General features: G+C 42.3%; 1 protein-coding gene across 3 annotated transcripts in view; it reads left to right on the top strand.

Annotated features, from left to right (window-relative positions):
• The first annotated feature begins 259 nt into the window (after window positions 1–259).
• Window positions 260–25,747, top strand: part of trim44 (tripartite motif containing 44) — a 75,046-nt gene continuing 49,558 nt past the window's right edge. For 2 of the 3 annotated variants that reach the window (XM_023971478.2, XM_023971480.2), the window contains exons 1-3: window positions 260–519; window positions 7,361–8,028; window positions 11,949–12,026. In XM_023971478.2, coding sequence (XP_023827246.1) covers window positions 7,408–8,028; window positions 11,949–12,026 — 699 coding nt within the window. In that variant the 5' untranslated portion in view covers window positions 260–519; window positions 7,361–7,407. The remainder of the gene's footprint in view (window positions 520–7,360; window positions 8,029–11,948; window positions 12,027–25,747) is intronic. The other variant, XM_023971481.2, reaches the window with a different exon arrangement.

Raw genomic sequence — 25,747 nt, 5'->3', positions numbered from 1 at the left:
TTAGTTAATGAAAAATGTATTTATGTTTCACTATAGAGTAGCAGGCAGCACTCTAAACACTGACCAAAACACTTCTACTTATGTTAGAGGCTCGCTCAATAGCCTCGTAGCTCTCTCTGAGGAGAACGGTGGAAGAGTTTGTTTCCTCTCCCTCTGAAGCCTTCAAATCCTGCTCCGCTAGCGGGCTGCTCCCTCTACCTTTATGGTTGTCAAGATAATTTCCCTCTTCCACCTCTGTGTCTCTCTTTCCGGCTGCCGCTAGAGAACCAGGAAGTAAAGAGAGAAGGGGGGAGAAAATAAATACCCAGCAGCTGAGGAAAACAAGGAAGTGAATGCAGCCAGAGCTTCAGCTGTGAAGTGAAAGTAGAGCAGGCTAGAGCACAACAGACCAGGGCAGTTGGCATAAGGAAGTGCTAGCTAGCTAACGTCAACACTGGCTGTGCTCTCCCCAGCAGAGTAAAACGAAGAGCGACAGAAAGAGAACGAGACTGCAGACCCTGCCTCACAGAAATACCAGCAGTGAGTACCCATTTCAACTGAGCTGCACACTGGTAGGCCCCACAGGGGAAAAGTGAGTGTGTGAATGAGTCAGAGAACTGGATATAGCAGAGGGGAGAAGAGGGGGAATTTTTTTGCAGCGTAGCCCGGTTTGTGCTGGTTGTTTGTGTCAGGAAGGAGAGAGAATACTCGAGCAGTGTTCAGGAGGGATAGGCCCCAACATAGAGAGACGGAGAACTTTAGAGAAAGCAAAAGAGCGGGTTTGAATTTAGTTTAGGCCCTGCTGTGTATAATCGTAAATATTACTACGGACCTACAGTACCAGCCTTTGTCTCATAAACTATTAATGTGTTCCAAAATGCATACTTGTGTTCTATCTAGAGCGTATAGCGAGTACGTAAGCCAACTGTCATTTTTCAAGTGCGACTCCAAACATAAGAACGCAAAAAGGCAAGTATGTACTTAGTTTACCGGAAGTTCTATAAGCGAAAAGTCTGAAAACAAAACACGCATGGGAGCATATTTTTTTCGTTAGCCGGGGAGGATATCCCATAACACCTTGCGACACAGTGAAACTTTTGAATTAACGGGGTCTGAGGTCCCTGCTTGGAAGAAAATGTTCCAGAGGAATAAGGAATAACTTTGTAAAATGTAAGTATTAGGTTTATTGATTCACCATATTTTGTTAAAATGTTGAACGAATTACTTTCATATAAATGTTTTATTCAAATGTTGAGTCACTGCGGCGACTGGTTTGGAGGCAAGACATTTTAACATCTGATTTTTAAAAAACAGCAGGAAATGCAGCTAACGGTGTTCTGTTCAATCTAGGCTTGCTAGCCAGGCAAGTTATTTGTGCATTCTTAAATGATCAGTAAATGCATGCATGTAGTATGTTTACCTAACGCTAGCTAACTTTCTTCTTGTCACTCTCCCCTCCCCTCTTGTTTCACCATTGCATATAATGAAATTAACGTTTTAAAACTTAAAACGTGATCAAGCCTATGAATATGAAAAACCATTGCACATTAACAAAGCTAGTTGTGGTTCTCAGCAGCTTCAACCAGCATTTTAAATTTGAGCAGTGAGGTTAATTTACCCTCCCTTGGCTTTATGTTTCTGCTCTGTTTTCCTCAGGTTGACGCACATCCCACCCCATCACCCAGACAGATGTGAAGAACTTGAGAACCTTCTGTCCACCAGGAAAATCACCCTATCACAGGAGTTTAGTCAGGAACTTAATCAGCAGTGTGCAATGTCACTATGTTAGCCGTGGATCCACCCTGTATTCTCCATCATGCAAACATGTCAGCTCATTGTACCATATGAAGCTCATTCTAAAATACAGATGTGGATGATTTCTGCCCCAGGGTACTGTACTGTGTGCACATTTTATTACTGCCCAGCAAACACCATGTTCAACTATTTGTCTACAATTTAGACCACAATTAGTTGAATGAGGTGTTGGTGAAAGGTTGGAACAAAAACCTATAAACTCCTGTCCTGTGTATTAAAAAACTTGTGGCTGTTGTGAAGAAATGTGCCCTCATGTCCTGAACAAGCTTTTGAATGTTAATCTCCTTGATGTCTCTCTTGGGGTTGATTAAAGGTTTATGCTACTGAGCCATTTACTTTTTGTTGGTATTTATTTTATTTCTTATTGTTACTTTGTCGAGAATGAACCTGCACGTAAACATTTCTTTGGACCATGTGTATCCTGTTGTATTCATACTGTAGACAGATACAGGAAAACAACAGGGTTAATATTTTATAAGAAATAACCGGTGTTGATGTCTCCACACAATTCTGGTTTTGAGGCATGGGCATCTGGGGACTGCAGTTCATCTGTCTAATCCCCTGCAAGGAGAGAGAAAGGCATGAATAATACTTGGTGTATTCATTTAATATATATTCCTGTTTGATATGTATGCATATAATTCAATTGGACATGTTCTCCTTTATAATATGCCAGTGTTAGTTTTGTATCCAATACATTTAGTTTACATTAAGATGAAGTAGTCTAGACCTAATCTAGTTGTATTGAATCGTATTGCCTATCAATTAGTTATCAATGCATAGGGTGAATATCAAACCAAGCTGTCTTGAACATCGGTGTAATTTAATAATATGCATGGTTGTTGTATGAATTTCTCACAATGTAAGCCTGCTCGTTGGAAATAAAACACCAGCAGTCCTAATGTAATGCAATATCAGATTTACAGTGAAACACCACTATTCTGGCTATGTATCATTCTTAAACAGTAAGCAAAATAGCTTATTTCACTATTTCATTTTTGTTGTTGTTGCTTCAGCCATAGTACAATGCATGAAAGCTTACCTGTCATATGTCCACAATGATGTAGCAGCAGACCAAGCAATTCTGGTTGGTTTCAGCTTAATTTAGTGACCGGTACTGAGAGAATCGATTCTGCTCCTTTTTTACTTGGTATTTGTGTTAAATTTTTCCATTCTGGGATAGTCCTTCACTGAATTGGTAGCACTAGTGGCTAACACTACTACATTGGGTATGTTGTAAATGGATGTAGATAGCTACACTACATGACTAAAAGTATGTGGACACCTGCTCATCAAACATCTCATTCCAAAACCATTGGCATTATTATGGAGTTGGTCCCCCTTTGCTGCTATAACAGCCTTCATTCTTCTGGGAAGGCTTCCCACTAGATGTTGGAATATTGCTGTGGGGGCTTTCATTCAGCCACAACCGCATTAATGAGGTTGGGCACTGATGTTGGACGATTAGGCCTGGCTCACAGTCGGCGTTCCAATTCATCCCAAAGGTGTTCGGCGTTCCAATTCATCCCAAAGGTGTTCGATGGGGTTGAGGTCAAGGCTCTGTGCAGGCCAGTCTAGTTCTTCCACACCAATCTCCACAAACCATTTCTGTATGGACCTCGCTTTGTGCACAGGGGCATTGTCATGCTGAAAGAGGAAAGGGCCTTCGCCAAACTGTTGCCACAAAGTTGGAAGCACAGAATCGTCTAGAATGTCATTGTATGCTGTAGCGTTAAGATTTCCCTTTACTGGAACTAAGAGGCCTAGCCCAAACCATTAAAAACAGCCCCAGACCATGGAAACCCATTTTATTAAGATCCCAACAAACAGTTATTGTGCTGATGTTGTTTCAAGAGACAGTTTGGAACTCAGTAGTGAGTGTTGCATCTTAGGACAGACAATTTTTTTCCTTGCTACCCACTTCAGCACTCGGCGGTCCCGTTCTGTGAGCTTGTGTGGCCTACGACTTTGCGGCTGTGCCATTGTTGCTCCGAGATGTTTCCACTTCACAATAAGAGCACATACAGTTGACCGTGGCAGTTCTAGCAGCCAGAAATGTGATGATCTGACTTGTTGGAAAGGTGGCATGCTATGATGTTGCCACGTTGAAAGTCACTGAGCTCTTCAGTAAGACAATACTACTGCCCCTGTTTGTGTGCTCGATTTTTATACACCTGTCAGCAACGGGTGTGGCTGAAATGGCCAAATCCACAAATTTGAAGGGCGGTCCACATGCTTTTATGCTACACAATATATCTTTGTTGACGCCAGGTGCGTGATGAACTTTACTGTTTAGGTTAGAGGTCACGTCGAGGTACCTTTCAATTTTTGGGGATTTTAAGCGCTCTGCGTTCTCCCAATCTACACAATATGCTGTTTCAGGTGTTCTCGGAAGATCACCCTTGAAAGAACGCAGAATGCAAGTGGGTATTTTGAACACAGACTATGTGAAGGTGGACACATGGAGTGTGAACTGCCTGACCGTGAAGGGGCAGGGCATTCTACCTCACACGTTTATATCTTATTTCTTGCTTTATTTATATTTATTTTATTTCACCTTTATTTAACCAGTTAGGCAAGTTGAGAACAAGTTCTCATTTACAATTGCGACCTGGCCAAGATGAAGCAAAGCAGTTCGACACATACAACAACACAGAGTTACACATAGAGTAAAACAAACATACAGTCAATAATACAGTAGAAATATAAGTCTATATACAGTGTGAGTAAATGAGGTGAGATAAGGGAGGTAAAGGCAAAAAAAGGTCATGTTGGTGAAGTAAATACAATATAGCCAGTAAAACACTGGAATGGTTGTTTTGCAGTGGAAGAATGTGCAAAGTAGAACTAGAAACAATGGGGTGCAAAGGACCTAAATAAATACAGTAGGGGAAGAGGTAGTTGTTTGGGCTAAATTATAGATGGGCTATGTACAGGTGCAGTAATATGTGAGCTGCTCTGACAGCTGGTGCTTAAAGCTAGTGAGGGAGATAAGTGTTTCCAGTTTCAGAGATTTTTGTAGTTCGTTCCAGTCATTGGCAACAGAGAACTGGAAGGAGAGGCGGCCAAAGGAGGCATTGGCTTTGGGGGTGACCAGAGAGATATACCTGCTGGAGTGTGTGCTACAGGTGGGTGCTGCTATGGTGACCAGCGAGCTGAGATAAGGTGGGGCTTTACCTAGCAGAGACTTGTAAATGACCTGGAGCCAGTGGGTTTGGCGATGAATATGAAGCGAGGGCCAGCCAACGAAAGCGTACGGGTCGCAGTGTTGGGTAGTATATGGGGCTTTGGTGACAAAACGGATGGTACTGTGATAGACTGCATCCAATTTATTGAGTAGGGTAAATGACATCGCCGAAGTCGAGGATCGGTAGGATGGTCAGTTCTACGAGGGTATGTATGTCAGCATGAGTGAAGGATGCTTTGTTGCGAAATAGGAAGCCAATTCTAGATTTAACTTTGGATTGGAGATGTTTGATGTGAGTCTGGAAGGAGAGTTTACAGTCTAACCAGACACCTAGGTATTTGTAGTTGTCCACATATTATAAGTCAGAACCATCCAGAGTAGTGATGGTGGACAGGCGGGCAGGTGCAGGCAGCGATCGGTTGAATTTGGTGMAAATTTGTCCTTTGGTCTGGAGTCCAAATTGGAGATTTTTGGTTCCAACCGCCGTGTCTTTGTGAGACGCTGTGTAGCTGAACGGATGATCTCCACGTGTATTTCCCACCATAAAGCATGGAGGAGGTGTTATGGTGTAGGGGTGCTTTGTTGATGACACTGTCAGTCATTTATTTACAATTCAAGGCACACTTAAGCAGCATGGCTACCACAGCATTCTGCAGCGATACGCCATCCCATCTGGTTTGGGCTTAGTGGGAATATAATATTATTTTTCAACTGGACAATGACCCAACACACCTCCAGGATGTGTAAGGGCTATCTGACCAAGAAGGTCGAGTGATGTAGTGCTTCCTCAGATGACCTGGCCTCCACAATCCCCCGACCTCAACCAAATTGAGATGGTTTGGGAGGAGTCAGCAAGTGCTCAGCATATGTGGGAATTCCTTCAAGACTGTTGGAAAAGCATTCCAGGTGAAGCTGGTTGAGAGAATGCCAAGAGTTTGCAAAGCTGTCATCAAGGCTATTTTGAAGAATCTCAAATATAAAATATATTTAGATTTAACACTTTTTTTGTTGTTGTTGGTTACTACATGATTCTGTTATTCCAGGCTGTTCTTTCATATTTTTGATGTCTTCGCTATTATTCTACATTGTAAAAATAAAGAAAAACCCTTGAATGAGTAGGTGTTCTAAAACTTTTGACCGGTAGTGTATATTTATATCATTTTTTTTTTTACTGCAACCGTCAACCACAGGAGCCCGCTCTGCTAATCATCAAATGGGAGGCCCTAAGCGAGCTTTGGATGGACCCCCCCCCCCCCCCCACACACACACACCTCGGGCAAAACACTTTAGTCACCACTCTTGACGGCAGAGAGGAAGTTCACTTGCTGCAATTCTACACATTTTGCCATGGGGCGTAGAGAAAATGTTGTAGTTTTAAAACGAATTACCTGCAATTCTACACATTTTGCCATAATTTATGCCATGTTAATTATATCTGAGTGAGAGTGACTAACAAAATCAACGAGGGCCCCTGGGTATGTGCCCTTCGTGCCTGGTAGTTATTCGGCCATTATTAATAGTTTAGATATCTGGCTAGACTAATTTACCAATCAAAAAATTGTTAGCTGACATGGCTAATTTGAGTGACATAACAAGATAAAATCTGCTGAAACACAACAACATTTCAAAATTGCACCCTGTGTATCCTACTATTCTAATTCTAAACAGTAAATTGAGACCCTGACTGAGTATATAAAAATGTGTGTGTATATGCTCAGGTAAAACTATTTGGCTAGTCTATATTTCCATATTTAATATTCTTGAAGATCAAGGGGTATTGAATTAATTGGAATCACGGGAAATCTGACAGACTTAGATTTTTTTTGTAACGATATAGCCTAATCGTATTATTATCTGTAGTAGAAAGCAATGGGTTATAAGCGGCCTACATAACCAACCCATAAAGTAAAATGCAACATCGATTTATGGCCAGCTATGTCAACTCTAACATTGGTTTATCCTGCAATAGATCTTTGTCATCTTCTAATAGCCTCTTAAGGGGAAAGTAACCCAAAGTAATCAGATTACTTTACTGAGTTTGGTTAATCCAAAAATTACTTTGCCTATTACAATTTTGGACAGGTAACTGTAACGGATTACATTTAGAAAGTAACCTACCCAACCCAGTACAGTACCTGTGGAATAATTTTGTTACTGTTGCTTAGGTGATGTACAGTAGGAGGATGTGTTTGTTAAAGGTGTAGATTACTGTTGTATTCTTAGAGAGAGATTGTCTGTCCCTCCCAAACACGGGATATGTCTAGAGGAGCTGACTGTAACATTCTGACTACATAACCTTTCTGCAGAGCTTGGTGTGAGTATGTTCCCTTGTCACCACTATTTATATACTCTGTCCTGTACTACTGATCTCTCCTACAGGGTGTGCTGCTCTTAGCCCCCTATTCAGCCTACTCATACCCACCACAATGACAGACCAAGGGGAACCCTGGAGAGGAAGTGGAGAACCTGAGGAGGAGGAGTTACCACAGATGGACGGGTCATGTGACGCTTGTGAGCCTGATGAGGCCCAGCAGGCAACCCAGGTGTGTTACACCTGCAGCTTCGCCTTCTGCTCTACCCACGCTGAGAAACATGTCCACAGCACACGACACCTACTGACGCCCTATGGCCAGGAAGTGGAGCAACCCCAGCCCCGGTCCCAACAGCCGGCCAGGGACAGAGACACAGAGGAGGGGGAGGAAAGGGTTCGAGAGATTGGGCGTAGGGCAGAGCAAGAGGTGGTGGAAAATGGGGCATGTGGTGGGACTGGGGTACAAGAGAACGAGGCGTGTGGAGGAGAGAGAGTCCAGGGGGAGGGGAAAGTTGATGATGAAGATGATGGTGATGAAGAGGCGGTGGCAGCCCCAGAGGGGGGTAGTAAGAGGGAGACGGTGACAGTGGAGAGGCTGCGCTGTAATGAGCATGGCCAGGAGGGTACTCTTTACTGCAAGACTGACGAGAAGGTCATCTGTGTGGTGTGTGCCGTGCAGGGGGAGCACCGCGAGCATGAGATCATCACCTTGCGCGAGGCCTACATCTGGCAGAAGGTGAGTCGCACTTAAATGATATCATACCTGCAGGCGGACTCGCAATGACTTCACATAAGAATGTTCACTACCTGTCAACACATGTTTATAACATAGATATTACACTGTACTAGAGGTCGACCGATTATGATTTTTCAACGCCGATACCGATACTGATTATTGGGGGACAAAAAAAGCCGATACCGATTAATAAGCCGATTTTATATAAAAAAAATAAAAAAAAGTTTTATATATATATATAAATCATACACACACACACATTTTTGTAATAATGACAATCGCAACAATACTGAATGAACAATGAACACTTTTATTTTCACTTAATATAATACATAAATACAAAGTGCGAGTCATAATTCCCGTGACACCTTCTAGCAAAATCTGAAAAGCGGTTCCTTCATTTATTCCATAGGATATTTTTTAGATTCACTTAAAATAAGGTCTGTGTTTCGTGTAGGCTTACACCACATTGCCAATTTTATAACTGTGTAGATATCCATAGGACAAGGTAACTCTGATCAATATTGGCTAAATATAAGAGAAGATCATTTTTTTTGTAGAGTGGATTTATGAAAATATGTTGACAAACGTTACCTTATCCTAGTGAGATTTACACGGGTATCAAAACGTCGAGGCGGTTTAAGCCTGCACGAAACACAGACCTTATTTGAAGTAGATCAAGACATTCTCTATGGAAGACATGAACGGTAAAATAACGAAGGAACCCCTTTCAAGTTCAGCCTAAAGTTATTACAGGAATTATAACGCGTCGACTATTTCTCTCTAAACCATATACCTTTGACTAATCCGGAAACTATCACCTCGAAAACTAAATATTTATTCCGTTCCGTATTTTATCAAACGGGTGGCATCCATGAGTCTAAATATTCCTGTTACATTGCACAACCTTCAATGTTATGTCATAATTACGTAAAATTCTGGCAAATTAGTTCGCAAAGAGCCAGGCGGCCCAAACTGTTGCATATACCCTGACTCTGCGTGCAATGAACGCAAGAGAAATGACACAATTTCACCTGGTTAATATTGCCTGCTAACTTGGATTTCTTTTAGCTAAATATGCAGGTTTAAAAATATATACTTGTGTATTGATTTTAAGAAAGGCATTGATGTTTATGGTTAAGTACACATTGGAGCAATGACAGTCATTGATTGATTGTTTTTTATAAGATAAGTTTAATACTAGCTAGCAATTTACCTTAGCTTACTGCATTCGCGGCACAGGCAGGCTCCTCGTGGAGTGCAATGTAATCAGTGTTAGAGCATTGGACTAGTTATCTCTAAGTTTGCAAGATTGGATCCCCCGAGCTGACAAGGTTAAAAATCTGTTCCTAGGCCGTCATTGAAAATAAGAATGTGTTCTTAACTGACTTGCCTAGTTAAATAAAGATTAAATAAAGGTGTTAAAAAAAAAATTTAAACGGCAAATCGGCGCCCAAAAATACCGATTTCCGATTTGTTATGAATTTGTTATATTAATCGGCCATTCCGATTAATCGGTCGACCTCTACACTGTACCACCGTTAATAACCTTGATATAAGCGCAGTACCACATTTATAACATGGATATAAGCACAGTCCCACAATTTAACAAAACACTACAGTAGATGACCAAAAGTATGTGGACATCTGCTTGCCAAACATCTCATTCTGAAATCATGGGCATTAATATGGAGTTGGTCCCCCTGTCTGCTATAACAGCCTCCACTCTTCTGGGAAGGCTTTCCACTAGATGTTGGAACATTGCTGTGGGGACTTGCTTCCATTCAGCCACAAGATAATCTACTAATCTGAAGGGGTGTCCTTTTATACTTTTGTATATATATTGTATACAAACATGCAGACCCTTAACAAAGGGCAACAAGAGTTCTAAACTTCCATTCCATTGTAAAGGGGGAGAGAGATCCTTGCCACCTGTGTCCTTGACTAGATGACCTGCAAAGGTATTCTTCATGGATAGAAATCATAGCAGTGGCGTTCAGTGCCATTTAAGATGAGGGAGGCATTTAGTTTTTTTTCTTCAGCATGGCCTTATTTCTATTACAGCATATTGGATGACTGTCATTCATATTCCATTCACCCAGTTCAATGTAACAGCGATAGGTTTAGACTACTACACGATACTCAATGTTTCCCTATACCCATCACGAGGTTGCTACAACCTAGCCTATGAATGAAAGTTTACAATGTAGGTGCACACAGGTCGAGAGACAAATTTGAGGTGACAGACAGTGACACATGGACAGACAGTGACATTCAATACAGCCTTGCACCATCCTGCTTGCATCTAGCTGATATAGGGTGTAATCATTAGTCCAACATTTGCAAACAAGAGTTTCTATTGGACAAATTCAGGTATGTTTATCCCCATTTTGGTCCGTTTGCTTCTGTTATAGGAATCATTTTTCAACAGGATTGGCGAAATGAATACACCCCTGATCACGTTCACTTTCATATCAGCCACGTTGTATTCCTTCTCGCATCTATGCGCTCTCCTCTCAACTCTTCCTTTCGCTTGTGGATTTCAATGCACATCAGCTGTATGTGACCAGGTGAAAAAACCTTTCCAAGCCAAACCACTACACACAGCCTACATCGTTGTCACCATATTAGCTAAAGTAACGTCATAGTCAGCTAATAGCTAATAGAACTAACGCGTTCATAAACCCGCTACAATCATGCAGTAACGTTACAGTGTAAAGTCAGTAAGCACTTACACCGGCGGGGTGGCAATACAATACATTTGTCAAACCAATAGTTTACCTAGACTTGGAAGAGTTCCAGTGTTCTGTTGGATAGTCATAGCCAGCTAGCTAACATAGCATCCCTCTGTTTGAGCAGGATGTTTGAGTAGGCTGAACTAGCTAGCTGCATTTGCTAACTAAGTAAGGGATACAAAGTGAGAGAAAAAAGGCAATCTCTCTCTCTTTTTTTCTTGCTTCTCTTTCATTTTGGAAGAAGAACCATGAGCCTCCTAGGTTTTGTATTGAAGTCAATGTATCCAGAGGAGGACGGAATCTAGCTGTCTTCCGGCTACACCATGGTGCTACCCTACAGAGTTGAGGCTACTGTAGACCTTCTTTGCAAAATAGTGTGTTTTAATCAATTATTTGGTGACGTGATTATATTTAGTATAGTTGTATTTAAAAGGCTGGCATACAGTGAAGTGACACAGCCTGTATGTAACTCATTCTAAGCCCTCTACTGCAAATTACATCCCCTATAGGAGAAACAATACTATCAATATTGTTTATGTAGTGTCTGTAATATTTTATGATAACAATAGACTAATAGCTCTCATGCACGGATACATTACCTCCAGTCAACACACTAGGGCTTTCTAAAAGTTGAGCAGAGTATCTCCATATGTTTAACACAATGATTTCATGTCAAAATAATAATAGTATGCCACCATGTAAAGGCTACAATGACCTCCATGACAAATCCTCCCAATTATTAAGCCCTATTAATAATTTGTATGGAAACAAGATTTATTATTTGGAATATGATTAACATATTCCAATGTCTGTTTGGCTAGGGAGAAATTCCTTCCCAGATGGCTTTTTACTGCAGGCGTTTTACAGCCCGTCCCATCCCGTGACTCACTGACTAACTGACTGCTCTCTGTGGGCAGAGGAGATATCATGGATAATGTGCAGGAGAGGGAATGACACCATCATCACTACGCAGGGAGGAGAGAGATGACATTATCACTGCCCCATTTACACTCAGTATCATTATAGTACCAATTAGTGATGAACCAAGTGGGGTAATCATCATCATAATTTTGCCTCTGAGGAATAGATTAAGCCTAGGAGTGATGGAATTTTACAAAGTTCAAAAACTAACCAACTTCAAATTGTGTGACTGTCTGTCTCTGTGTTGTCTTTGTTCTCCTCCAGAGCAGGGAGGGTTATGACCTGCTGGGCTGCACACAGAACATGGCTGACCATATCAAGACCAAGTGGACCAACCCTGAGGTCAGTACAACCACACTATTACAACTAACATTCCAATATGGCCGACAGTGTTTCTACCTCAGAACACTGCTTTGAACAAGAAAGTCTGATTTATTCTCCTAATTCTCTAAGAACAAAACCCAGCTGTGGCAGTATGACACACATCAGTCTAGTGTGAGCTAAAGATGGATTACACAGAGATTACATCCTAAATGAGACAGATGAGAAGTATACATGGGACCTAATTATTCCTATCTACTCACTGTTCCGTTCACTGAGAAGGCTTCCACTTGGCTTCCTGGAGCGTCATACCTTTCTAAAAACCTAGGTATTTATGGCATCACCATCTAAATCTGTCTTCATCTCCTCCCAGACAGACATCTATGGCTTTGTTGAGCAGTACTGGAGTAACAGGGATACATCCTGGTTTACTTCTGAGACATAGCAGAGGGCTCAGAAGTGGCACAGCAGTCTAAGGCACAGCATCTCAGTGCTAGAGGCGTCACTACAGACCCTGGTTCGATTCCAGGCTGTATCACAACCGGTCGTGATTGGGAGTCCCATAGGGCGGCGCACAATTGGACCAGCGTCAAGGTTTTGCCGGGGTAGGCCGTCATTGTAAATAAGAATTTGTTCTTAAATGACTTGCCTAGTTAATTAAGGTTAAATAAAATAGAAAATAGCACAGAGTCCTTTATACTGTGTTAGTGACTGTAGGTTTTCCTCTAAGGAGTTTATTGTTCAGTGTATGGGATTGATTATTTGGCAGCGGTCAGAGTGATATTAATCATTTCCCTTTGTGCTGTTGGTTCCTACAGTAGGCTATAGGATTGGCAGGTAGCTAAGTTGCTCTCCCTCTTGCCAGGTTGGCCCATTTTAACACACAGCAACTCAAATAGACTTTCTTTATCCCCGGTCAACCTTGGAAATAATGGCTTTAATGTCAGCCTAAATAACTTAGTGAAGGGGACTTAGTCACTGGGAGTAAATCTGTGTGTTCGTGCGTGCGCACGTGGGAGGTCATTGCTAATCAGCCAGGTCTAATTTATTTACCATAGACAGTGTTGAACCTGGCCCTCCAGCGAACCCTGCAGCCTTAACACTCTGCTGTGTTGTTACATAACTATGTCTCTGTGAGCGGAGCGGCGTAACGCCGCCCCATCTGAGAGCTGACCCGCTGTCAAGCACCATAAGGTTAATTTGAACACCCTGTGAAAAGGTAATATTGGCAAGTAGTCACTGAGTACCCTTATTGGCAAGTAGTCACTGAGTACAGTTACATGTACACAATAATGTGATTATTGTGGATAGTCAGATTAATATAATAGTTTGATTAAAACGTTGACATGCTTTGCAAGAAGAACGATTTCCCTAATAATTATATTTACATGGACACATCTGAAATCAGGCTACCTGCACTCTTATCAATGCCAATCAAAATAAACATTCTACCACGGTGACCATGTTATGTTTGGGAAGCCTATTTGATTCTGAGTTCAGACATATATAAAGTTTGTATGTGAAAACTACTTCTAAGACACATGCATTCAGTTGTTCCGAACACACTTCACTTGTGCTAAAGAGGGAGGCTCTCTGTCACGATCGTCGTAAGAACATTCGGACCAAAGCGCAGCGTGAAATCGGTTCGACATTTTTATTATAAGTGAACCGCACAACAAAACAATAAAGACTAAACGACACGTGAAGCTATGGAGTGCTCACATGCAACTACACATAAACAAGATGGCTGCCTAAATATGATCCCCAATCAGAGACAACGCTAAACAGCTGCCTCTGATTGGGAACCATACCAAGCCAACATAGAAATAAAACAACCTAGATTACCCACCCTAGTCACACCCCGACCTAACCAAAATAGAGAATAAAAAGGCTCTCTATGGTCAGGGCGTGACACTCGGCTGGTGGTAGCACATGAGCTGGTCAAATACACCGCTGGAACGCCGATTGAGGTCTTTAGATGTCCTAATAAGTTGAAAGATTGCTCAGAAAACCAGGTGTTTTAATCGACTTATGCATAGTTCAATTTGGACCTTATGGCGATTTAATATAAGCAGACTTAAGGTGTTTCCATGACTATTGCATAATCTGCCTACTGCCATAATCAGTTTAATATCGTACTCACTGGAATACCAGCCCTGGCATATTATCATACTAGGATACCAATGCTGCCCCCGGGCCTTCCTGGACCTTTTGTCTCCTGTCTTCCCACCAGAGAGGTGTGGCGTGTTCAGGAGAATCCACTTCCCTCCTCACTCACAGGCTGAAGCGTCAGGAACCATTAGGTGGATTTGTCAGTGTGTCCTCTCCATGCTCTCAAATGTCACAGCTTTTCATTATGCAAGACTACTAGCTGCTATAGTTCAATGCTGGCAGAGGGAAGGGTGTGTGTGTGAAGGGGAAGTTTGAAGAGATTAAACTTTAGCATGGTCCCAAGGGAGTGTGTGTGTGTGCGTACATGTGTGTGCTTTTCAGGGAGGTGAGTGGATAAAAAGGTTTAACCCATAGCTGCTGTTTACTTATTAAATTCTCTCTACTTAATTATGTACTCTGCCTCAGGTATGGGGATTTTAATCTTCACGTCTCTTAACTCATATCTCCATGCTCTGCAGGGGGATGGAACACACACACACACACTATACCTGCAGGGAGAATGGAATATTATACAAAAAGCACAGTAATGCTGTGACTCAGTCCATACATATTAATGGGTGACCAGGGGATTAGGATAGGATGGGGGGTATGCCTGCCTGCCTGCATATCTATCCGACTGCCTGCATACCTAACCGCCTACCTGCATGTCTCTGTCTGTGTGTCTGTGTCTGTCTCAGAGAGCAGGTAACATTGTGTGACGCGGGGAGGTTTAGATCAAGGCAGCAGGTAGTCAGCATATTTACCTCTGTCTCTTATTTTATTTACTGTCTCTGCATAATTCTGTCAGTGGCGCACTGCCTTCTGTGGTGTTGCCTGGCTGCCTACTCAATCACCTCAGACAGGGACCATTGATTTGTGGGATTTCACAAAGTGTAATCCATAGAATAGTCTTTTGGAGGAAGAATTGTTGACATATATTTGACATTTGTATCTAAAAGCATAATTGAGAAATAATTGATCAAAGTTGGCATATTTATATTTGGCCTTCCACAGGCCTCCTTTAAGACTCCATAGTGTTTCATCTGTAGGTGCGACTAAGCAAACATTGGTGTCATATGAAGCTTTATCGTTTGATCTGTAATATCAGTAGTGTTTTGATTTCAATAACTTTCTTTACATTACTTTACAAATATAAGAAAAGATAAACATATTTGGGCAAGATATTGCTGAACATAATATGCGAAATTCTCTGCAATAACTTTAAAGCGGAACTTGCTCCTCAAGAATTGCTGGTGGCCATGACAGAAGCCAAGCGTGAGTTGGTTTGGGGGTGTGGTTTGACGTGGATGTTTCTTGGATGTGTCCTTGCCAAACAACCTTTTATATAATACCATAGAAGCAGCATTCTGCTGATATAACAACGTGTACCTTTCACCATTCCCAGCTGATACAGATACTGTGCCTTTTGGCATTCTGTCTGGTGGTAATGAAATTACTTTGGCAAACATGTCACACACCTTCCAGCACCTTCCTGTGTGCTGTCCCGAATACACAGGATTCTCCCTCCCCATATTGAATGATACCATTCAAATCAATAAAAAAAAAATACAGTAAAAGTTGTGTCTAGTAAAATGTTAGTGGTGAGTGCCAGGTCTCTCCATTTAGTTACATCAGTATCAAGCTAGTCTGTCAGTCTGGACTTCATCACATTCTTGCAAGTCTCCATGTGCTGGCTCCATACATGTTTCTGTGAACACATACACACATAGTACCTGCCACTGGTAATAGAACAGTGACTATGTTTTACCAAAACAGGTACAATGTTGAAGTTTGAACAGTGCATTCGGAAAGTATTCAGACCCCTTGACTTTTTCCACATTTTGTTACATTTACGTAAGTATTCAGACCCTTTACTCAATACTTTGGTGAAGCACCTTTGGCAACGATTACGGCCTAGTCTTCTTGGGTATGATGCTACATACTTGGCACACCTGGATTTGGGGAGTTTCTCCCATTCTTCTCTGCAGATCCTCTCAATCTCTGTCAGGGTGGATGGGGAACTTCGCTGCACAGCTATTTCCAGGTCTCTCCAGAGATGTTCGATCGGGTTCAAGTCCGGGCTCAGGTAGGGCCACTCAAGGACATTCAGAGACTTGTCCCGAAGCCACTCCTGCGTTGTCTTGGCTGTGGGCTTAGGGTTGTTGTCCTTTTGGAAGGTGAACCCCCCCCTCTGAGGTCCTGAGCAGGTTTTCATCAAAGATCTCTCTGTACTTTTCTCCGTTCATCCTCCCCTCAATCCTGACTAGTTTCCCAGTCTCTGCCGCTGAAAAACATCTCCACGGGTTTCCAGGTTTCCTCCAGACGTGACGCTTGGCATTCCAGCCAAAGAGTTCAGTCGTGGTTTCATCAGACCAGAGAATATTGTTTCTCATGGTCTGAGAGTCCTTTAGGTGCCTTTTTGATAAACTCCAAGCGGGCTGTCATGTGCCTTTTACTGAGGAGTGGATTCCGTCTGGCCACACTACCATAAAGGACTGATTGGTGGAGGTTCTCCTTTCTCCACAGAGGAACTCTGGAGCTCAGTCAGAGTCACCATTGGGTTCTGGTCACCTCCATGACCAAGGCCCTTCTCCCCGATTGCTCAATTTGGCCGGGCGGCCAGAACTAGGAAGAGTCTTGATGGTTCCAAACTTCTTCCATTTAAGAATGATGGACGCCACTGTGTTCTTGGGAACCTTCAATGCTGCAGAAATGTTTTGGTACCCTTCCCAGATCGGTGCCTCAACACAATCCTGTCCCGGAGCTCTATTGACAATTCCTTTGACCTCATGGCTTGGTTTTTGCTTTTACATTCTCTGTCAACCGTGAGACCTTTTTATATAGACAGGTGTGTGCCTTTCCAAACCACAGGTGGACTCCAATCAAGTTGTAGAAACATCTCAAGGATGATCAATGGAAACATGATGAACCTGAGCTCAATTTCAATAAAGAAAAGCTGCGTTTGACACGATTACCTAGACATACTGACCAGCTCCAATAGACAGACGAGTGCTATATGGCACACCAATCCAAACTCATCTCTCGGCATGTCCAGCCCACTCATTATCTCAGCCAATCATGGCTATCGGGAAGGTTGCCTGCTTTTTCTGTGGCTAAACCAACTATGCTTGTAATTTATCTATTTTATTCATATTTACAGATGGCATATCAGTTTGATATTAAGGCACATGAAAGTTCACATGGTCGAGAAGGCATTTCTGCCAAAAACGCATTTTGATATAAAAAAAATGTTTTACTTTCACACAGCTCTCCTGTGAAGTCATGACTTGCCTAGTTTCCTGAATCGGGCCACAAATGTAAATTGTCCGGTGGTCATTTGATTAATTGTTCAGCAGTCTTATGGCTTGGGGGTAAAAGCTGTTAAGGAGCCTTTTGGTTTTAGACTTGGCACTCCGGCACCGCTTGCCGTGCTGTAGCAGAGAAAACAGTCTATGACTTGGGTGACTGGAGTCTCTGACAATTGTATGGTCTTTCCTCTGACAGCTCCTATTATATAGGTCCTGGATGGCAGGAAGATTGGCCCCAGTGATGTACTGGGCCATGCGCACTACCATCTGTAGCTCCTTACGGTCAGATACCGAGCAGTTGCCATACCAGGTGGTGATGCAACTGGTCAGGATGCTCTGGTGCAGCTGTAGAACTTTTTGAGGATCTGGGGACTCATGCCAAATCTTTTCAGTCTCCTGAGGGGGAAAAGGTGTTGTCGTGCCCTTTTCACGACTGTCTTGGTGTGTTTGGACCATGATAGTTCGTTGGTGATGTGGACACCAAGGAACTTGAAACTCTCGACCCGCTCCACTTCAGCCCGTCAATGTTAATGGGGTGCCTGTTCAGAGAGTGCATTATATTCCAGTATCTTTGGTTATAATTAACCACCACGGGTCGTTGCACACCAAGCTAGCACTACTGGTGCAGACGGGGGCTGACAAACTCCAAGCACCTATTCTGCATACTAGGGTCCTTCGGCTGGGCATGCACACCATAGAGGCATGGTCAATACGTATTGGTGTTTTCAGTCTCTAATGGCAGTGATCCTTTGAGCGCGTTGGGGAGATGAAACAACAGAGCCCTAATCATAAGGGAAGGGCAGAGGGATGATTTGCATATGGAGCTTGGCATAACGGGGCATGATTTCTTGTCATAATTGTTCATCCAAACGCAACCTTCATTTACTTGTTGTGACGCGCAAGAGTTCCAAACTACGTTTTAGATGAGACCAACATTTCGACACTAGAATAAATGTTACTGACCCATATCGATGCCACATAGGCCATTTTCAAAGGGATTACTTGCTTTTTAGGGGCATTCGCTCTTTAAAACTAGCTGAGATCCCACTTTGGAACTTTGATGTGCACATGGAGTGTATTTTATTGAAAAATTTGCTTATTTTTCCATGGTCATTAATTAATGTAACAATTATTATATTTTAATAAAAATACTCATTGCATAGCAGGCGCTAAATCTTCATATGACACCAGTTTATGCTTTGTAGCATCTATAGATTAAATATTATAGACTCTTAAAGAAGGCCTGGGTATGGCCTTCATGCCATCCAGGACCTCTATACCAGGCGGTGTCAGAGGAAGGCCCTAGAAATAGTCAAAGACTCCAGCCACCCTAGTTATAAACTGTTCTCTCTGCTACCACAAAGGAAGCGGTACCGGAGCGCCAAGTCTAGGTCCAAGAGGCTTCTACCCCCAAGCCATAAGACTCCTGAACATCTAGTTAAATGGCCAGACTATTCGCATTGCCCCCCCCTCCCCTCTCCACACCACTGCCACTTTAATTAAATCTACCTAGATGTACATACTACATCAACTAACCGATGCCCCCGCACATTGACTCTGTACCAGCACCCCCCTGTATATGTTGTTATTTTTTTACTGCTGCTCTTTAATTACTTATTACTTTTATCTCTTATTCTTATCCGTATTTTTTTAAACTGCATTGTCGGTTAGGGGCTCGTAAGTAAGCATTTCACTGTAAGGTCTACCTACACCTGTTGTATTCGGTGCGTCTGACTAATACAATTTGATTTGATTTAAAGGCCTGGATGTGGCCAAAATGTCATAAAAACGCCAACTTTGATCAATTATTTCTCAATTTTGCTTTTAGATACAAATGTCAAATATGTCAACAATCTTTCCTTCAAAGGACTATTCGATGGATTACATTTCGTGAAAAAAAAAAAAAATCATTAAAAAGAAAAAAATCTGGGTTTTGTGAGGAATCACTCCATTTCAGGAGCGCCTAGTAATACATACAGTATATATACCATCTGTCTCCATCTCTTTACCCTGCTTCAGAAAATCTACAACAGCAGTAGACACATTAAAGCTGTCACGGGGAGGCCAGGAACAGACAGAAATGCATTAAAAAAAAAATATGGTGTTGGGCTATTTCTCTCTCCCTATTTCCCTCTCAATCTACCTCTACCTCCATTTATCCTTCTTTCTCTCTTTTCACAGCATTTAAATTTAATTACCGTATGTATCATTAAACAGGAGCTCACTGTAGCTGACGTTCTTTCACAGCCGATGTCACAGGGCCTCTCTTTCTCTCCCTCTCTCTGACCCTCTCTCTCACTCTCCCTCTCTTGCTTTCCCCATTTGTACATTATTTTAGAGGGGAAAAAGGGAGAAAGTATATATTTTTTTAAAGTACTTCTCCTTTGTTGAGTTAGTGGGTAATTTGGAGAATGTGATTGCTTGCAGAGAAATGCCGATAACAGAGAGCGAGAGTTAGAGAGAGAGAAGAATGGGGATTTGGATCTCTCTGGAAAAGTGTTTAGAGCGGGGCCATTGTTGCCAGAGGGAGGGATAGACTGTTCAAAGCCATTTAGTCCTAATGTTCCATTAATGCTTTTTAGGCCTTGTAAAAATAGTACGCATAGCCTTGGACTGGGGATAAGCACCAACCGGACCTACAGTATATAGGGAGAGATGTTCTGCACAGAAAGTTTTATAACAAGTGTACAGGCCTTAATGTTTCATTTATGATTTGCTCAGTGTTGCTTCTAARGGTTAGAATCTAACCCAACCAGGTCTAAAGATCTGACCCATTATTACCGGCGCAACATTGTTTTTCTTCCTATAGCGGATCTCAGGGACCGCATCGTCTAACCATTTGTTTACACTCTGTTCAGTCATGTTACCTCATTGGCTAGCTAGCTAATAACCTGGTAGCTTTACCAGTATAGCCAAACATTTGGAGCACAGAAAGAAAGTAAAAGGGATAGCTTCTTCAGGAGATCAATGATCATAGACATAGCGATGAATGAATGACAGATCTCTTGAATGTCATCATCACAATATGTTTTTAAAGGGACGTGTACAATTTTCAAAATAATGCATCTCAATAGGAAAATAGTGTTTTTACACCATGTAGGAACCTAATATTTCACAAATGACTTTGTATTTTCAATTACAGGTATTTGTATAAACAATTCAGCCTTTATAATAAACTCATGTCTTTACAGTGTTACATATTAGTTTCTAGGGCACAACATGTGCTTCAAAATAAACTACCCACTGGGCACACACTGGTTGAATCAACGTTGTTTCCATGTCATTTCAATGAAATTATGTTGAACCAACGCAGAATAGACCTTGAATTGACGTCTGTGCACAGTGAGTAGAATTCATATTGATAGGCTGTATCTCAGTCAATTTAGAAAATCTTATTTTCTGGTGCTCCTACGTTTAATGTGGTGCTTTTAACTTTTTAAAGTTGTTAGCACCTGGGTGCATTGCTACTAGTGTTAGCGCAATTACATGCTAGCAGTTCCCATAGGCTTCCAGTCATTGAGCCAATAACTATCCCTTTAAAAAAWATATACATATGTGACCAACCTCCTCGATTTGGTCTTATGTAGCAAAATTTGAAATAGTATTTTTTACAATGGATAAAAGTAATGACTCCGAGCTAGTAAATGGTATATCATACACTGCAGTTGAGGAACAATGGGAAGTAATTCTGCTTTGAAAGTTGATAAACTTGTAACCCCACTTTTGAGAAAATGGCCCTTGAATTGTTTGCTACACCTACTGGAGAGTTCTTCTTTGTCTACACCCTTTCAGCATGTTTCATACCCTCTTAAGCCTTAGCCCCACCCATCTCATTAAGGATTCACATGTGAGGCCATGTGGTAAACGCACAATATATACAATAAAATCTGTTTATTTGTCACATGCAAAGGATACGGAAGGTAGAAATGGTTCACTGAAATGGTGACTTGCATAGTAGCAATTTCAAAAACAGTGTCCAGATAAAAATATTMTAGAAATATTTTATAATTATTAGATGACACTTACCCAACACACTTGTCAAAATTGATGGGCCATATGAAGGAAATTCTATAACCACCCCCCAACATGTTTAGCTAAGTGGATGGGTTACTATTGTCCAGACATTTACACATGTTCATGAAGTACAATAGATGGCGGTAATCACCCCCAGATACACCTGGCTAAGTTGATGAGTCATGTAATAATATGTCCGAAGTGGAGTCTTTTTGTTTAGACATGTAGCTAGCTAGCTAAACAATGAACCAGCATAATCCGAACTCATACTACTACCAATACAAACATTGTCATAGCTGTAGTACGAATCTGCAGGATGCTAAAGCTAACAAACTAGGTTCAATGTTAGCTATCTAACATTAGACTATCTAGCAATGCACATGGATTTCTGATTCGAATAATTTTACTACATAGATCAACGACTTTCTGATAAAATTAGAAGCGTATATCTGAATATGTGGCTAGACTCTTACCTGTATACATGGATGAACGCTTCACAGCAGACTGGAACCATTTAACTCCGTTTTGTTTGTAGCTACATCTTGTTGGGCAAGGTTGTGTCAAGTCACTCCAGTTCCCACTGACCGTGGCGTGTGCAGAAAGTAGCCAATCACTTTTTCCAACTGATCTGTCGATAGTGCCTGCTAAATTCAGGGCATCAATGTTGATGAGGAAAAGTAGCAAAACTTTTGTAATTCTCGATGGTTAACGTTATACACTTTTCAAAAATGGCGTGTTAGTCCTTTCTATCAGCACATACTGAACAGCTCACTTCACAGACAGACGCATGCTACATGGCAGACCAATCCAAACTCATCTCCAGGCATGTCCAGCCCATTGATTATCTCAGCCAATCATGGCTAGTGGTAAGGTTCCTGGCTTTGTCCGTGGCTAAACCAACTAGGCTCATAATTTAACCATTTKATTTGTATTTATAAATGGAATACAAGTTTATTATTACAGCACATGAAAGTTCACATGTTCCAGAAGACATTTCTGCCAAGAAACGCATTTTGATAGATTTTTTTTGTTTACATTCAAATGGCTCTGCTGTGAAGTAGTGATGTGCGACATACGCCTAGTTTTCTGAAACGAGTCACATATTTGTTGCAGCAGGGAGGAATGAATATAGGGGAAACGCTAATGCTAAATATTTCAACGTAACCAAGACTAAGGAGATGATTGTGGACTACAGGAAAAGGAGTACCGAGCACGCCCCCATTCTCATCGACGGGGCTGTAGTGGAGCAGGTTGAGAGCTTCAAATTCCGTGGTGTCCACATCAKCAACAAACTAGAATGGTRCAAACYCACCAAGACKGTTGTGAAGAGYGCACYACAAAGCCTATTCCCCCTCAGGAAACTAAAACGATTTGGCATGGGTCCTGAGATCCTCAAAAGGTTCTACAGCTGCAACATCGAGAGCATCCTGACTGGTTGCATCACTGCCTGGTACGGCAATTGCTCGGCCTCCAACCGCAAGGCACTACAGAGGGTAGTGCGTACGTCCCAGTACATCACTGGGGCTAAGCTGCCTGCCATCCAGGACCTCTACACCAGGCGGTGTCAGAGGAAGGCCCTAAAAATTGTCAAAGACCCCAGCCACCCCAGTCATAGACTGTTCTCTCTACTACCGCATGACAAGCGGTACCGGAGTGCCAAGTCTAGGACAAAAAGGCTTCTCAACAGTTTTTACCCCCAAGCCATAATACTCCTGAATAGGTAATCAAATGGCTACTAAGACTATTTGCATTGTGTAAGCCCCCCCCCAAGAGTGTTGGCTCAATGTTAGCATTCTCTATCAGTACTAATTGGTAGCACCTTCTGAATCTTTAATCCCAAAGGAGCCACTGTCTGATGTTAATTTCATTGGAGTGTCTAGACTTCTGAAGTCATGTGCACAGCACTATTTCTCTCTCTCATGGCCAATGTTAAGAAGTTTACTATATTTAGTCAAACCCACAACTCTCCTCTGTAACATTTTGATAGCTAGCAGTCGTTCCCTGTCTTTGTGTAGCCTCGGAGGCACAGTGGCCCAATGCCCATGGCCTTGCCAGTGTGTCCTCTCTCTCCTTGCCTCTCTCTCACTTTGCCTCTCTTTTTCTCTCTTTGTTTCTCTCGCTCTTTCTCTTCATTAAGTCCTGTACCCGCTCTCTCTGGTGTCTCCAGTTGGAGGCCTCGGTCTGCTCCAGTGTAAATGAAGATTAGCACGGATGGCTGCCTCCCCTCTCACTATCAGGGCAGATGCTCAGCTCCATCCCAGGGAGAGAGGTCCAAGGGCAGAGGGCCATGCTCCACAAACAGGGGGGCAATGCTAGGAGCATGTCCCCCATCTGGTGCAGGGGTCGTGGGGACCCAGCAGGAAAGGGCAGGGGGCTCAATCGAGGGCCTGGAGGATGGGAGAGGTGGTGAGAGAATGTGTCAACTGTGCCAGATTGATGACATGTTTTTGCATTAGGGACATGACCTAAGAACCTTGCTGCAAGCTATGCTGACTGAAATGTCCTTCCATTTTAATTCTTCAATGGATGATCTTATTTCTCAGATTGATCTGTGTTAAAGCTAATGGGATAGCTGGGACTGAAAAAACAACTTTTAGATTCGGTACACTGACTCCATGCCTACTAATTTGCTGTGATTCGATTTTCCTGGAATCTGAATGAATGATGGGCATGTTTCTATCCCCCCATACAAAAAAAGTTAATTAAATGTTTTAAATCTCTCTATTGAGTTGGGGGGTAKTTTGGAGAATCTGATTGCTTGTGCAGAAATGGCAGTTACTGACAAGACTTTGGTCTCCAATGGCCTCATCCAATGGCCTCAGCTATGCTAACTTCTGTGAAACTGCTCCACTGGAGTAGTTAGGGGGAGGAATGAGGTAAAGATAGGAGGCAATGTGAGAGATGTTGAGGGCAGGTAAGGTGACATGAGGGCATTCAGGGGCATAGGGGGTGCCAGGAGACCTTGACAGGGGGCTGGCTGGAGCTCCTCAATGCATCACTGTCTATGTTGGCGTGTTGCGCTGAAGGCGGAGGCGTCCCAGCGAGGGGCCTGCTAGTGAAGGTGTCGTATTCTAATGAGTCGTTGCTAAAGAGAGCCCAGAAGCCTGGGGAGCTGGGAAATTGATTAAAATGCAATCTCAGTTAGGAGTTCAATTGCCCTGAAAGCCAAACAGATGGCATAGCGGCAGTGCAGATGGGCTCTGAGGTCTCTATCTACAGACTGGCACCGTGGAGGAGAGCCTGGGTAGGAGATGCACCACTCAGAGAGAGACAGAGAGAAAGATAGAAATAGAGAGAGAGAGACTGTTAAAAAAACAAGCGGAGGTTGAGGCCTGGCAGTTACTCGCCCCATCCTTCTTTCACTCTTTCTTTTTTTCACTCTCTTTCATAGTCTTGATTTATTTTGTTATTTGTGTGTCGATCTCTCGCTATACCTCTCCCTCTCTGTTACCGTCTGGTGCTAGTCTTTTACCTCATCATCCTCTATTCTTTTACAGTCTCCTCATGTCTTTTTTACTTCTACATTTATGCACTCGCTCTCCCAGTCTCGGTCACTGTTCACAGTTTTATGTTTACAGTGCATTCGGAAAGTATTCAGACACCATGACTTTTTCCACATTTTGTTACATTGCAGCCTTATTCTAAAATGGCAGCTTCATTTAATAGTACCCGCAAAACACCAGTCTCAACAGTGAAGAGGTGACTCCGGGAAGTTGGTCTTCTACGCAGATTTGCAAAGAAAAGCCATATCTCTGACTGGCCAATATAAATAAAAGATTAAGATGGGCAAAATAACACAGACACTGGACAGAGGAACTCTGCCTAGAAGGCCAGCATCCCAGAGTCGCCTCTCCACTGTTGACTTTGAGACTGGTGTTTTGCAGGTACTATTTAATGAAGCTTGAGGACTTGTGAGGCATCCGTTTCTCAAACTAGACACTCTAATGTACTTGTCCTCTTGCTCAGTTGTGCACCGGGGCCTCCCAGTTTGTGCTGATCTGTGAAGGAACAAGTACACAGCATTGTACGAGAGCTTCAGTTTCTTGGCAATTTCTCGCATGGAACAGCCTTAATTTCTCAGAAGAAGAATAGACTGATGAGTTTCAGAAAAAAGTGCTTTGTTTCTGGCCATTTTGAGCCTTTAATCGAACCCACAAATGCTGATGCTCCAGATACTCAGGTAGTCTAAAGAAGGCCTGTTTTATTGCTTCTTTAATCAGAACAACAGTTTTCAGCTGTGCTAACATAATTGCAAAAGGGTTTTCTAAT

The sequence above is a fragment of the Salvelinus sp. IW2-2015 genome, linkage group LG26 (genome assembly GCF_002910315.2).
Source record: "Salvelinus sp. IW2-2015 linkage group LG26, ASM291031v2, whole genome shotgun sequence".
NCBI classification, from domain to species: domain Eukaryota; kingdom Metazoa; phylum Chordata; class Actinopteri; order Salmoniformes; family Salmonidae; genus Salvelinus; species Salvelinus sp. IW2-2015.
The sequence above is the reverse complement of the archived record's forward strand: the minus strand, read 5'-3'. Positions and strand labels throughout refer to the sequence as shown.